Below are 10,956 nucleotides of genomic sequence, written 5' to 3' on the forward strand. Positions count from 1 at the left end.
GTCGGGGACCGGTTAAAGCCCACCCCACCGCGTACCGGGGCCGGTTCGAGCGTGCTGCAGGCAGGAGTGATTGCAGGCAGGAAAGCTGGAGCGATGCTCCGGCCATGCTGGGGATGCAGGAACCATCCGGGTGCCGGAATGCGCTCCCACCCGTAGCTGGGGACAGGGAAGGGGATGGGAACGGACACAGAGACGGGGACCCCCGGCTCAGCCCCTTTATTGCCACCGCGCGCGGTCAGGACTCGGGGCTGTTGCCGACGCAGGGCAGTCCGGGTACGCGCCAGCGTCGGGCCCGGTGAAGCCGCAAGGACAGCCACTGCTGCTGGCTGCCCGACAGGTAGGACTCGGGGATGCCGCTCCGTAGCCGCGCCGGCACCTCGGCACCGGCGGCGGACGGAGGGGTCCCCGCTGCTGCCGCCGCCGGCGTTTCCAGGGTCTCCAGGCCGTGCAGGCTGCCCGCGCCCAGCTCCTGCGGGTGGGCACCGTCGTCCGAGCCTGGCCAGGGAGAGGAGATGGAAGTTGGGGGGGGCCGAGGGATCCTGGATCCTCCCTCCCGGCAGGGGCTGCCCTGAGAAGCAGCTTTTGCCCCCCAGCCCGCGCTCCCCAAAACCGGCGCTGCTGTCTGCCGCGGCCTGGCACGGCCACAGCCAGTGGGGCAGCCAAGCGTGGCAGGTGCGGGGGGCCATCACTGTCCCCCCCCCGGTGACTCACAGCAGCGGCGCAGGGAGTGCCAGGGGCGGGGGGCCCCCCCGGCCGCCCCGCCGGGCTGCTGCAGGAGGCAGAGGATGGCCCCGTCCATCTGCTGGAAGACTCGGAGGGAGAGCAGGGACTGCCGGGTCTCGGGGGCCAGCCCGTAGCGCTCCGACCCCACCAGCTCCCGCACCAGCTCGAAGTCCTGCCGCAGCTGCAAGGCTCCCTGCAGGCTGGGGGGTACCGGCGGCGCTCAGCCCGGCCACCCCGGCATTGCCCATGCCGGCCCAGCCCCGCCGCCACCGCCGCCTGCTACCTGAACTTGATCCTCTGGGCCAGGATGTGATCCATCCAAGCCTCCAGGAAAGCCGTGGTCACCCGGGCCAGGGCGGGCGCCTGGGCATCACGGGGCAGGAGCTGGGCGCCCTGCAGCACCTGGCCCAGCACCGCCTGGGCCGCCGCCGCCGCATACGCGCTGGGGGAGCTGGGCAGGTCTGCGGGGCAGGGGGGACGGGACACCCGCTCAGCCCTGCCCGCAGCCCTGCCCGCAGCCCTGCCCGCCACCGAGGCACCCCTACCCACCGGCGCGGAGGCCGACCCTCCAGTGCTTGCCCAGCGGCATGGTCTGGTCGAAGATCTCCGCCGACATCCGCTTGCAGTCGGTGGAGAACATCTTCAGCACCTCCCCTGAAAAGAGCTGGGGGCAGAGCGGGGGGACCCAGCGTGGCACGGCGGCCCCAGGGCACCCTGCGGCTCCCCCGGCCGTGCCCAGCTGGACCAGAACCACTGGGGCCCGGCACAGCACGGCACGGCTCCAGCCGGCTCCCATGGTCGGGCTGTACCTGAATGCTGGCAGCCATGGAGCGAATCTGCTGGCAGAGCTGGTGCTCCTGGTGGGACAGCAGGGCCGGGGGCAGCTGTGGGGGGGCATCCCCAGGCTCCGGGAAGGTCCCACTCACCAGCACCACCAGCCTCTCTGTCTCCATCTTCAGCAGCTGGAGGGAAGAGGAGGTGAGAGGAATCCTGCCCAGCAGCCAGCCCCACAGCGCAGGCTCTGCACCCACCCATGGGTCCCTGTCCCCTGCGTACCTGCAGGTCCCCCTGGGTGACGAGCAGGAACTGGGGCAGGGCCCAGGCCGCCAGGTACCGGCAGGCTCTGCCCACCAGCCAGGAGCAGGCAGCCTGCGCCGTGGCCAGGCAGCGGCCCAGCACCTGCAGGCGCAGGCAGGGCGAGCCGGGGGGGCAGCCTGGGGGAGGCAGGGGATGAGAGGTGTCACAGGGGCCGGGGGGGGGAGCCCAGAGGGGACCCCGGAGATGCCCGTCCCCATCCCACGAGACCCCACTCACCGGGCAGGCAGGCAGGCAGGGGCCGCAGGCAGCGCAGGGCGAAGGCTAGGGCTGGGTAGAGCCGCTGCAGGCACCATGCCGTCCTGCTCCGCACCGGTCCTGCCGCCAGCGCCGGCTCCCCCGAGCACTTGTCGGACAGACCCGAGCCCAGGGCGCAGGTGAAGTCTGCAGGGGGGCACCAGTCAGCAGCCCCCCACCACCCTCCTGCCTGTACCCCCCACCCTGTACCCCCCCCCCTGCGCCCAGTACCTCTCTCCCAGCTCCAGAGGACGCCCCAGCAGAGCAGGCGCAGGCAGAGCCGTCCCAGCTCCTCCTCGCACTCCCGGGGGACACGGGCTGTGGGGGAACGGGGCGTGAGGGCCAGTGCACCCCATGGTGGCACTGGAGGGATACTGGGGAGCTACTCCTCGCCCCCACCGCCCCACCGCTCTGGCCCCCACCTACCCTGGGCGAGAGTGCGGCTCAGCTCCCTCGCGGCGGCCACGGTCCTGCCGGCCCCGCAGTGCGGCAGTCCCAGGCGGTGACCCAGCGCGGCACCGGCAGCCCCCCAGAAGAGCGGGCGGTACTGGGCATGCAGGGCCTTGGCCGCTGGCGCGCGGGAGGCGTCCAGCCACCGCACCGACTTCCAGCCGGCAGAGCTTGGCCTGGCGGCCGTGCCCGTGCTGGATGCTGGCAGTTCCAGGGGCTCGGGGCTCGCTGCCGCCGGCTTCTCCTGCTTGGGCCCATGGAGGACGTGGTGCCAGAGACTGTCGGCAGAGGCCACCAGGCCCCCCAGGATGAGGCCCATCAGCTCCTCGTCCTCCCTGCACAGTGCCTTCAGCTCCCCAGCGAGGCCCGGCAGCTCCTCCCACCCAGAGGGTCCCGTGTCCGCCGCCACCGTGGTGCTGCGCTCCAGGGGCCAAGGCACTGTGGCATCCTCCCAGCAGACGTGTTCTGCCCCGCCGCCACCATCCCATGGCTGCAGGAGGGGCTGGAGCCGCTCGGCCACCAGCCAGCCCCGCTCGGCTGCCAGTATCCCCAGCACCCTGGCTGCGGGGAAGGCATGGGAGCGGTCCCCCGTGACCCCGTGGCAGCCAGCAACGCCAGCGGGCAGGCGACTGGCAGTGCCCAGCTCCAGGGCCAAGTCGCCCACCACCTGGTTGTAGATCTCCAGGCCCTGGAAGAGGTCGGAGAGCAGCGCCGGGGAGGGGGCGACGGCAGGGCTGGCCCGAGCCAGCCCCTGCAGCCGCACCTCGGCATGGCGCTCAGCCAGCCGCGTGGCGTGCAGCGCCAGCAGCAGCAGCGCCCGCCGCATGTGCGCCACCGACTCGTGCCTGCGCAGCAGCAGCGGCCGCAGCCACGGGTCGCTGCGCATCCGCCGCCGCAGCCCGCTCCAGTGGCCGGCGTGCATCCGCAGCTCCTGGCAGAGCCCCTGCAGCGGCCAGGTGGCCCCCAGCTCCCCCGCCGGCGGCTCCGGCTGCTCCACCAGTGCCAGGAGCTGGCGGAGAAAGTCGGAGGCGGCCTTCAGCCGGCGGCTGTAGTCGCGGGCGAGGCGGAGGTGGTGGCGGTGCTGCAGCAGGGCGTGAAGGGCGGCGCCGCGCTCGGCCACACGCGGGTGGACGGGGTGGTAGGAGAAGGCAGCGGTGCCGTCGCCGGGCTGGGGCCGCACGTGGCCCCGGAAGGTCTCAGTGCGGGGGTCCTCCCAGACGCAAAGGCAGCGGCGCAGCCCCTGGAAGCTCTGCTCCAGCGGGGCCAGGAGGGCCAGCGTTTCTTCCTCCTCCTCTTCATCCTCGCTGCCGTCGTAGCTGCGCTGGTGGGGCCGCGGGGGCAGCAGGCGTCGCAGGCCAGGGCTGACACAGCTGCGCAGCATGGCCTCCGCCTTCTGCAGGGAGCGGGCCAGGCCCCCCAGGGAGCTGCTGCCTGCAGGGACGGGGACCCTGGGTGTGGGGCAAGGCGGGGGGGCCGCCCCTTCCCACGGCCACCCTGGCTCTGCCCCGGTACCCGGAGGGGACGGCGGGACAGCCACGCCGCTCTGCAGCCACCCAAGCCCTGCCAGCGCTGGTACTGAGACCCCCCAGCCCCTCCTGGCACAGGACCTGTCCCAGCGGGCTGCCAGGTGCCAGCGACACTTCTGGATGTGTTAGACGTTAATTACACGTTAATTACACATTAACTGTGCAGCGTTTGTCCACTGTCCTGCCCCCTGCAGCCGCCCACCCCTCTCAGGCAGCTGTACCTCATCAGGGTTTCCCCTCCAGCCCCCCTGCTGCCACGGGTCCATGGGCGATGGAGGGGATTAGCCCCCCCGGGCCGGTACCGGAGAAGGTCCCACGGCCGGGCTCTGTCCCCCCCCCCCAGCTCTGGGCCAGCCCCTCACCTGTCTCGGCGGGTTCCCCCCGGGCAGCCCCATCCCCCAGGGGGGGCAGGGGCGGGCGGGCCGTCCGGAGGAGGAAGATGAGGCCGCTCAGACCGGCGCCATCGCCTTCATCCACCTACGAGGGTCCGCGGACGGGTCAGGACCCCCCCCAACCGGCCCCGGGAGGGGGCAGGGGCGGGGCTATCGGCGAAGGGGCGGGGTTAGCGGGGAAGGGGGCGGGGCTAGCGGTGAGGGAGGCGTGGTCCGGTGAAAGCGGCCCCCGCCCTTCGCCGCTGGCAACCGCGGAGTCGCCTCGCCGGGGCCACGCCTCCCAGTTAGGCCTCGCCCCCACAGGGCCGTTGTCAAGGAGACGCCGAGAGCGGCCTTGGGCCCGGTGCCGTCGCCCGGCGGCACCGGGCCCAAGGCCCAGGCAGTGTCCCCGGTGAGCGGCCTGAGCCCGGGGGTCTCCTCGTCCGTTCGGGGCCTCACCTGCAGGCAGGGCTCCCCGCCGCGACGCTCAGGGCCGCCGTCCTCCATGCTGGGCCATCGCCGGGGGCGGTGGGAGGAAATAGGCTTAGGCCGCGCCCGCGCTAATCCGGAGGAACGGGCAGGGCTGACCCGCTGCGAGGTCAGCGCCGCCGTCCCCGGCGGAGGCTGGGGGTGGTCCTGAGCAGCGGGAGGCGGCCGGGCCCGCGGCTTGAGGGGAGGCGGGGATGGCGGGAGGGGACGCGGAGCCCCGGTGCTGCTGGGTGCGGGCCTCGCGGGCCGCCGTCCTGCCCACACCCAATATGGCGGCCGGGCAGCCTCAGCCGGCGCCCTGCTCCACTTCCGGTCCGCTCCCGTCCCACTTCCGGTCTACGCCCTGCCCCGCTTCCGGCGGCGGCGGCCCGGGGCGATGCGGGGGGCGGGCGGGACGCGGGACCCGGCCGGGCTGGGCCTGGGCGCCTCCAGGTTGGGGGCCGCCCCCGCCGCCTGTCCCTGGGGCTGTGTGCTCGGCCCCGGCGGCTGGAGCGGCGGTACGGGGCGGGGAGGGGGCCGGGGGATCCGGGGGCAGGACCGGCGGGTCCCGGGACGGCCGGGACAGGGTCCCGCAGCGACGGGAGCCGCGCTGTGAGCCGGCCCGCCGGGGCCGGTGCTCGGTGGGGCGGGGCGGGGGTGCCCGGTGCCGGTGGGGGTTGGGGAGGAGGGGCGGCGGAGCGGGAGGAGCCCGGTCCCCGCCCCGCCGCCGCGTTTCGGTTTCGTTTCCGACGGCTGAGGGCTGGCTCCGCTCCCCGCAGCGCCCTTCTGCCCCCGGCACTGCCTGCCCGGCGCCGCCGAGGCCGAGCGTAGCCAGCGGCAGGTATGTGGGGGGCCGGCGGGGGCTGGGGCCGGGGGCCGGCTCCCGGGGGCGGCTGGAGCCCCGCGGGAGGCAGCGTCGCCTCCCCCGCCGCCGCTGCAGCTGCCGGTGCCGCCGCAGGCCGCCTCGATGGGGGAAGCGTCCGGGGCCCGGGCCGTCTTCGGCCGCGGTGAGTCGGGAGGAGTCACCGGGCGGGGGCGGGGGGGGGAGCTGCCGGGGGTCCCGGCGCTCGGGAGCTGCCGCTGACGGCCCCGGTTCTCCCTGCGCAGGCCCGGGCTTCTGGTACTACCCCAGCCGGCTGGAGGAGTCCAGCGGGGAGGATGATGAGGACGAAGAGCAAGAGGAGTGGATTGACTTCAGCCAGCACTGGGACGTTTCCAGCGAGGACAGCGACCCCCCCCTACAACTTCTGCGGGTTCAAGAGCCCCCTCTTGTACGAGGGGGCTCTGCCCACTCACCCCCCGCCAAGCGCTCTCCAGGTGAAGATGCACAGGCTGCCCGCGCCCTGGAGGCACCAGCTTACAGCCGAGGTGAGGGGCCCCTCCCTGCCCGAGAGCTGCCTGTTTGCTGCCTGTTTCTGCTCCCCAGGGTGCCCCCGCCTCGGCCCTGTCGCATCCTTAGTCCCTCTTCTGCCATCTCCTTGGGGGGGTGGCCGGGGGCTGGCAGCATTGCCGTCACACACCCGGGGCCGTCCCGCTCTCCTGGCCATGGCACGGTGCCAGGCACTGGCGCTCACAGCGTCGCTCCCCCAGGAAGCGGAGAGGAATGCGCGGGAGCTGGTGGCGGAGGAGGAACGGATGAAGAGGAAGGCAGAGAAAAAGAAGCTGAAGAAGAAGGTGGGTGCACCCCGCGGGGGGTCTGCCCTGCCAGCCCACAGCATGCAGGCAGCTGCCCACGTTTCCCATCCTCCTGAGCCTTGCTGTTGCCCTGGGAGGGAAGCGCGTCTTGGGGGCAGCCCGGGGCTCGCTCCCACCCCCGTAGCAGCGCTGAGGCAGAGCTGCGGCATGGGACTGGGGGTGGGTCTGCGCTGCTCTGCCTGGCACCTGCTCATGGCTCGTTCTCTGGTTTCCAGAAGCAGAAAGACCGGAAGAAACGAGAGAAATTGGGACAAGAGCTGAAAAGTAAGAAGGAAGCCGAGTTGGTGAGTGACTGCGCTGATGCCTCACCCCAGACCCTGCCTGGCTGTGGGTGCCGCGGCAGCCTTCAGGGGTCCTGTACGTCTCTGAAGGCGGGACGCTGTGGGGAGAGGGGTGGGCAGGCAGAGCCCCACTGTCCCCAGCTGCTGTCTCACTCCTGCTCTCTCCTTCCAGAGCACCTCATCCCTGAGCAGCGCTGCAGGTGCTGAGCACCCGCAAAACAGCAATGCTGAGGAGCAGGAGGGCTGGCCGGACCCCAGCCGCTCCCCGTGCCTCGGGGGCAGCGCAGCCTCCTCAGGAGAGGAGAGAGGAGGCCAGGAGGCCAAGGCCGAGGAGATGGAGGTGAGAGCTTCTGGCGTGGGTGCCAGCCTGGTGCGGGGTCTGCCCTGTGGATCGGCCTGGGGCTCTGCCCGCCTCGCCCACCCTGCCTCTCCCAGGATGAGCTGGACTTGAGCTGCACCTTCGTCTTCAAAGCCCGGCAGAAAGCAGGCGTGAGGCTGCCGGCACCTGGGAAAGAGAAGCCAGCCAAGACGGACAATGCGGAGCCGGGCAGGAGAGCACCAGGGAAGGTGAGTTGGAGCCCACAGGGGCCTGGGGAGGGACCTGCCCGCCTCATGGGCACCTGAGCCCTCGCTGCCCTGCCTGCCCACCCCACAGGAACCCAAAGCCTCGCTGCCCTGCCTGCCCACCCCACAGGAACCCAAGGCCTCGCTGCCCTGCCTGCCCGCCCCGCAGGCACCCGAGCCCGAGACTGTGCCCTTGGACACAAACGTGGTGGAGCAGAGCCTGATTATCGCGGGTCAGTGCCTTAGGCCCCCCCAGGTAGCGAGGGAATGGGGTGGGCACATGGGGTCTCTGCCCTGCTGCTTCTTGGCTCTGTGGGTAGGTCTGCCCCAGGGAGGTTTGTGCCAGGGCTCCCCTCCGGCACGGCTCTTTACAGGCCGACGTGGCTCTGGCCTGTCCCCAAGGCACCTTTCCCCCATGGCTGGGTGACGGCAGAGCCACCATCTCCTCCGCCGTCCCGCTCCCCTCTGCTCATCCCCAGCAAATGCCCATGTCCCCGCTGCGGGCGGGGGCACAGCTCTGCTCCCTGGCCGGGCCGGTGGGTCGGCAGCGGCCGATGCTCTCCCTGCAGGCCGTGGCAACGAGGCTGCCCAGAAGGGCCGCTACGCTGAGGCCGTGCAGGCCTTCACGGAGGCTGTGAAGCTGAACCCCAGGGAGCACCGGTGAGCGACGGGGGCCGGGGAGCAGCATTCCCCAGGGACTGCGGGTCCCGGGCAGCAGCGACCCTGGTCTCCCTGCAGGCTCTTCGGGAACCGCTCCTACTGCTACGAGAAGCTTCAGCGTTACGAGGAGGCGCTCAGGGACGCGCAGGTGTCACTGGGGCTCCAGCCCGGCTGGCCCAAAGGCTTCTTCCGCAAGGGCAAGGCACTGCGGGGGCTGAAGGTACCGGGGCTGGGCAGGGGCCATGGGGTGCCGGTGGGGCTGAACGGGAGACCGTTGGGTGCCAGCAGGGCTGGGTGGGGGGCCAGAGTGGGCAGCAGAAGCTCAGCCCCTCTCCGCTGGCCCCAGCGCTACGCCGAGGCCGTCAGCACGTTCGAGGAGCTGCTGCGCCTGGACGGCGCCAACGCTGATGCGGCCGCCCAGCTGGAGGCCTGCCGGGCCCTGCTGCGGGTGAGTCCCGGCTCCGGCATCCCCGGCATCCCCAGCTGCCGCACTGCAGGGCCTGAACCTTTTCTCGCCCCACAGCAGAACAGCTCCCGCGGCCGGCGCAGCCCGGGGGGGATCCCCCTGTCCCCGTCCCTGCTGGAGGCTGGGGAGCCACCACTGCCTCCTTCAGGTAAGGGACCTCGGTGTCGGCAGCGGTTTTGCTTTGGAGCTGTTGGCAGAGCTGGCAGCCACGGGGTGCAGGGGGACCTGGGCGGTGGTCTCAGGACTGGAGAAGGTCTTGGGGGGCTGCTGGGGCCACGCCGGTCTGCGGAGCCAGCTGAGCCCATCCCTGCTTCTCGGCAGGGGAGTGGGCAAGCGGGAGCTGCTGGGACACGGGTGGCTTCGTGACCGTCGGGAGCTCCAGGAGCCAGGCGAGAGGCCAGAGCCGGGCTGTGGCCAGCAGCCAGCAGACGCTGCCTCCGACCCATCCTGCCAGGTAGGGCCGCGGCTGGTGGGGCCGGGGTGGCCCCGTGCCCCTCTGGGACGGTGACTGGTGCTCGCTGGGGGTGGTGGGCAGGAGCAGGTGTATCCCAGAGCTCCCATGGAGCTGGTGGTGCTGGGGCGGGGTCCTCAAACTGGTGCGTGGGACAGAGCTGGCTGCTGGTGACGCTGGTGTGGTTTGGCAGGGACTGCTATCCCCTCTGGGTGGGGAACATCACTGCCAAGATCAGCGAGAAGGTGCTGCACAGCTCCTTCAGCCGGTGAGCGTGTCTGCCTGCTGAGCCCCCGCAGCCCCCCGGTGCCCTGCCAGCCCCCTGCCCGTCCTGCCTCGCGTCGCCGTCCTGGTGCCAAAATCCTGCGCCCTGGTGCCCTGCCAGCCCTGTGCCCGTCCCCGTTCCCCGGTGCTCCTGGCCCTGTGAGGGAGGCATGGGGGGGGGGGGTCTCTCTGGGGCGGGTGCTAACGCTCCACCCCCCAGGTTTGGGCAGATTCGCTTCATCCGGATGCTGCCGGAGCGACGCTGCGCCTTCATCAACTACACGCGGAAGAAGGCGGCGGAAGCAGCCTATGTCGCCATGCAGGTGAGCTGGGGGTAGGCACCGCGCCCTGGGCCCCCGCAGCCCCTCAGGGCCAGAGGAGGGGGCCGGTGGTGCCCTGTCCTGGGCTCAGCCCCCCCTGCCCTTGTCTGTGCCCCCCTCTCCCCCCCCCCAGGATGCCGAGGTGGAGGGAAGCAGGCTGGCGCTGCAGCTCAAGCACCCCTCCCACGCCACCCCCGTCCCCCCGGCAGCACCTAGAGCCCCGTGGCAAGGTGGGTGCCCCCCTCGGGGGGCTCCTGTAGCCGGGGGGTCTCCTCGGCTTAATGGCAGTGGAGCCAGACCCTGCCTGGGGCTGCCTGCTCTGCCTGCCCCCGCCCCGGGGGGGGCCCGGGACCTGAGCTGCCCAGCCCGGGAGGAGCCGGGGCACCCGCTGTGGGGTGCCTTCTGCTGGGCAGGGGGGCTGGCAGCGGGTTACCCCCGCTCCCCCCGGCACCGGGGCTGAGCCGGGGCCTGCCTTCGCCCTGCCTGTGCCTTTTCCCTCTGCCGGCAGCGGGACGGGGCTGTGCCCGGGGACGGCCGTTCCCTGCGGCTCCTTCAGGGATTTGTACCCGGTTTGGGGTTCTTAATAAAACTGAAAGCCAGCGGCGGCTGTCTGTCCTTCCTCCGTGTCCCCCCCGGCTGTCTGTCCTTCCCCCCCCCGCCCCCGGGTGACTGTCCGGTGTCTGTGGAGCTCCTTCCCCCCCCCCCCCTTCCCTCCGCCGCCATCCCGGTGCCGCCGCCCCGGACCGCCGCACTGCCCCACCGGCGGCCAGCAGGGGGCGGCCTCGGCCCGCGCGGCGGCTCCCGGGGCCGGTTCCGGTGTGGGGCGGAGCTGGGCGGCGGCTGCTCCCCCCCCCCCCCGACCCCCCCCGGGGCTGCCCCTGCCCCCCCGACGGGGCTGCCTCCCCCCGCCACCGGCCCCGACAGGGCTCCCCGCGGTGCCCCAGGGCAGCCCCGGGCGCCGGTACCGGAGCCCCAGCACCGGCTGTGCAGTAACTCCCCCCCCTTCCCAGTGCAGAACGCCCCCGGGACACCTCTCATCTCCCACCCCCCCAGCCCTCTGCACCCGTCCGCCCTCCCACGGGGCCGTAGCAGCCCCACAGTGCGCTCGGGGCACGGGGGGGGGGACAGAACCCGGGTCTGCCCGGGGACCGCTCCGGGGGCTGCCTTAGCCCGGGGAGTAACGGGGACCCCCAGCTCCGCGGCCGCGGGGGCTCCCGGGGCTCGGCTGGGGGCCAGGCAGGGCCGGTACCCGGGCTGCGGGGCTGGGCCAGCTCCGAGGCAACGGTGATAGCCGCGGCACGTCCTTCCTGCCGCCCTGTGCCGCGGCCCTGGGGGGGGACGGAGCCCGGTGCCTCCGCCCTGGGCCCCCGGCCCCGCTGTAATGT

The 10,956-nt window shown here is 72.8% G+C and overlaps 2 protein-coding genes across 15 annotated transcripts; one reads left to right on the top strand and one right to left on the bottom strand.

The window, feature by feature from the left end:
- Nucleotides 1-199: 199 nt before the first annotated feature.
- CCDC142 (coiled-coil domain containing 142) lies at nt 200-4,986 on the bottom strand. Of its 3 annotated transcripts, XM_052780954.1 has the most exons (11): nt 4,862-4,980; nt 4,394-4,508; nt 2,482-3,936; nt 2,287-2,373; nt 2,038-2,202; nt 1,780-1,937; nt 1,533-1,685; nt 1,273-1,387; nt 1,007-1,184; nt 712-923; nt 200-495 (listed from the first exon to the last, which is right to left on the bottom strand). In XM_052780954.1, exons 1-11 carry the CDS (start codon nt 4,907-4,909, stop codon nt 236-238), a joined length of 2,946 nt encoding a protein of 981 aa, XP_052636914.1. In that variant the 5' UTR covers nt 4,910-4,980; the 3' UTR covers nt 200-235. The 3 variants fall into 3 exon arrangements, with proteins under 3 accessions (XP_052636914.1, XP_052636915.1, XP_052636916.1); XM_052780955.1 differs by lacking the exon at nt 4,394-4,508 and having other exon boundaries at nt 4,862-4,986; XM_052780956.1 differs by lacking the exons at nt 712-923; nt 1,007-1,184.
- On the top strand, nt 241-10,170 carry TTC31 (tetratricopeptide repeat domain 31). 12 transcript variants are annotated; one of them, XM_052780968.1, is made up of 17 exons: nt 4,648-4,814; nt 5,650-5,711; nt 5,829-5,877; nt 5,978-6,238; nt 6,461-6,544; nt 6,781-6,849; nt 7,019-7,186; nt 7,282-7,413; nt 7,502-7,643; nt 7,980-8,070; nt 8,149-8,290; nt 8,417-8,518; nt 8,594-8,684; nt 8,858-8,990; nt 9,181-9,255; nt 9,472-9,574; nt 9,705-10,170. In XM_052780968.1, exons 4-17 carry the CDS (start codon nt 6,029-6,031, stop codon nt 10,029-10,031), a joined length of 1,869 nt encoding a protein of 622 aa, XP_052636928.1. In that variant the 5' UTR covers nt 4,648-4,814; nt 5,650-5,711; nt 5,829-5,877; nt 5,978-6,028; the 3' UTR covers nt 10,032-10,170. The 12 variants fall into 12 exon arrangements, with proteins under 12 accessions (XP_052636927.1, XP_052636928.1, XP_052636929.1 ...); XM_052780962.1 differs by lacking the exon at nt 4,648-4,814 and adding an exon at nt 4,874-5,000; XM_052780958.1 differs by lacking the exon at nt 4,648-4,814 and adding an exon at nt 5,039-5,388 and having other exon boundaries at nt 7,541-7,643.
- The last annotated feature ends 786 nt before the right edge of the window (nt 10,171-10,956 follow it).

Source organism: Harpia harpyja, chromosome 2 (genome assembly GCF_026419915.1).
Source record: "Harpia harpyja isolate bHarHar1 chromosome 2, bHarHar1 primary haplotype, whole genome shotgun sequence".
NCBI classification, from domain to species: Eukaryota; Metazoa; Chordata; class Aves; order Accipitriformes; family Accipitridae; genus Harpia; species Harpia harpyja.

What these genes read in the sequence shown, in the direction of transcription:
- CCDC142 (XM_052780954.1), bottom strand. Translation starts at nt 4,909, where the DNA reads ATGGAGGACGGCGGCCCTGAGCGTCGCGGCGGGGAGCCCTGCCTGCAG. An exon ending in GCGGGGAGCCCTGCCTGCAG is followed by an intron (nt 4,509 to 4,861) that starts GTGAGGCCCCGA and finishes GGACCCTCGTAG; the next exon opens with GTGGATGAAGGCGATGGCGC. An exon ending in CCTGCCTGCCTGCCTGCCCG is followed by an intron (nt 1,938 to 2,037) that starts GTGAGTGGGGTC and finishes TGCCTCCCCCAG; the next exon opens with GCTGCCCCCCCGGCTCGCCC.
- TTC31 (XM_052780957.1), top strand. Translation starts at nt 5,086, where the DNA reads ATGGCGGGAGGGGACGCGGAGCCCCGGTGCTGCTGGGTGCGGGCCTCG. An exon ending in CCAAGGCCGAGGAGATGGAG is followed by an intron (nt 7,187 to 7,281) that starts GTGAGAGCTTCT and finishes TGCCTCTCCCAG; the next exon opens with GATGAGCTGGACTTGAGCTG. An exon ending in CTGAACCCCAGGGAGCACCG is followed by an intron (nt 8,071 to 8,148) that starts GTGAGCGACGGG and finishes GTCTCCCTGCAG; the next exon opens with GCTCTTCGGGAACCGCTCCT.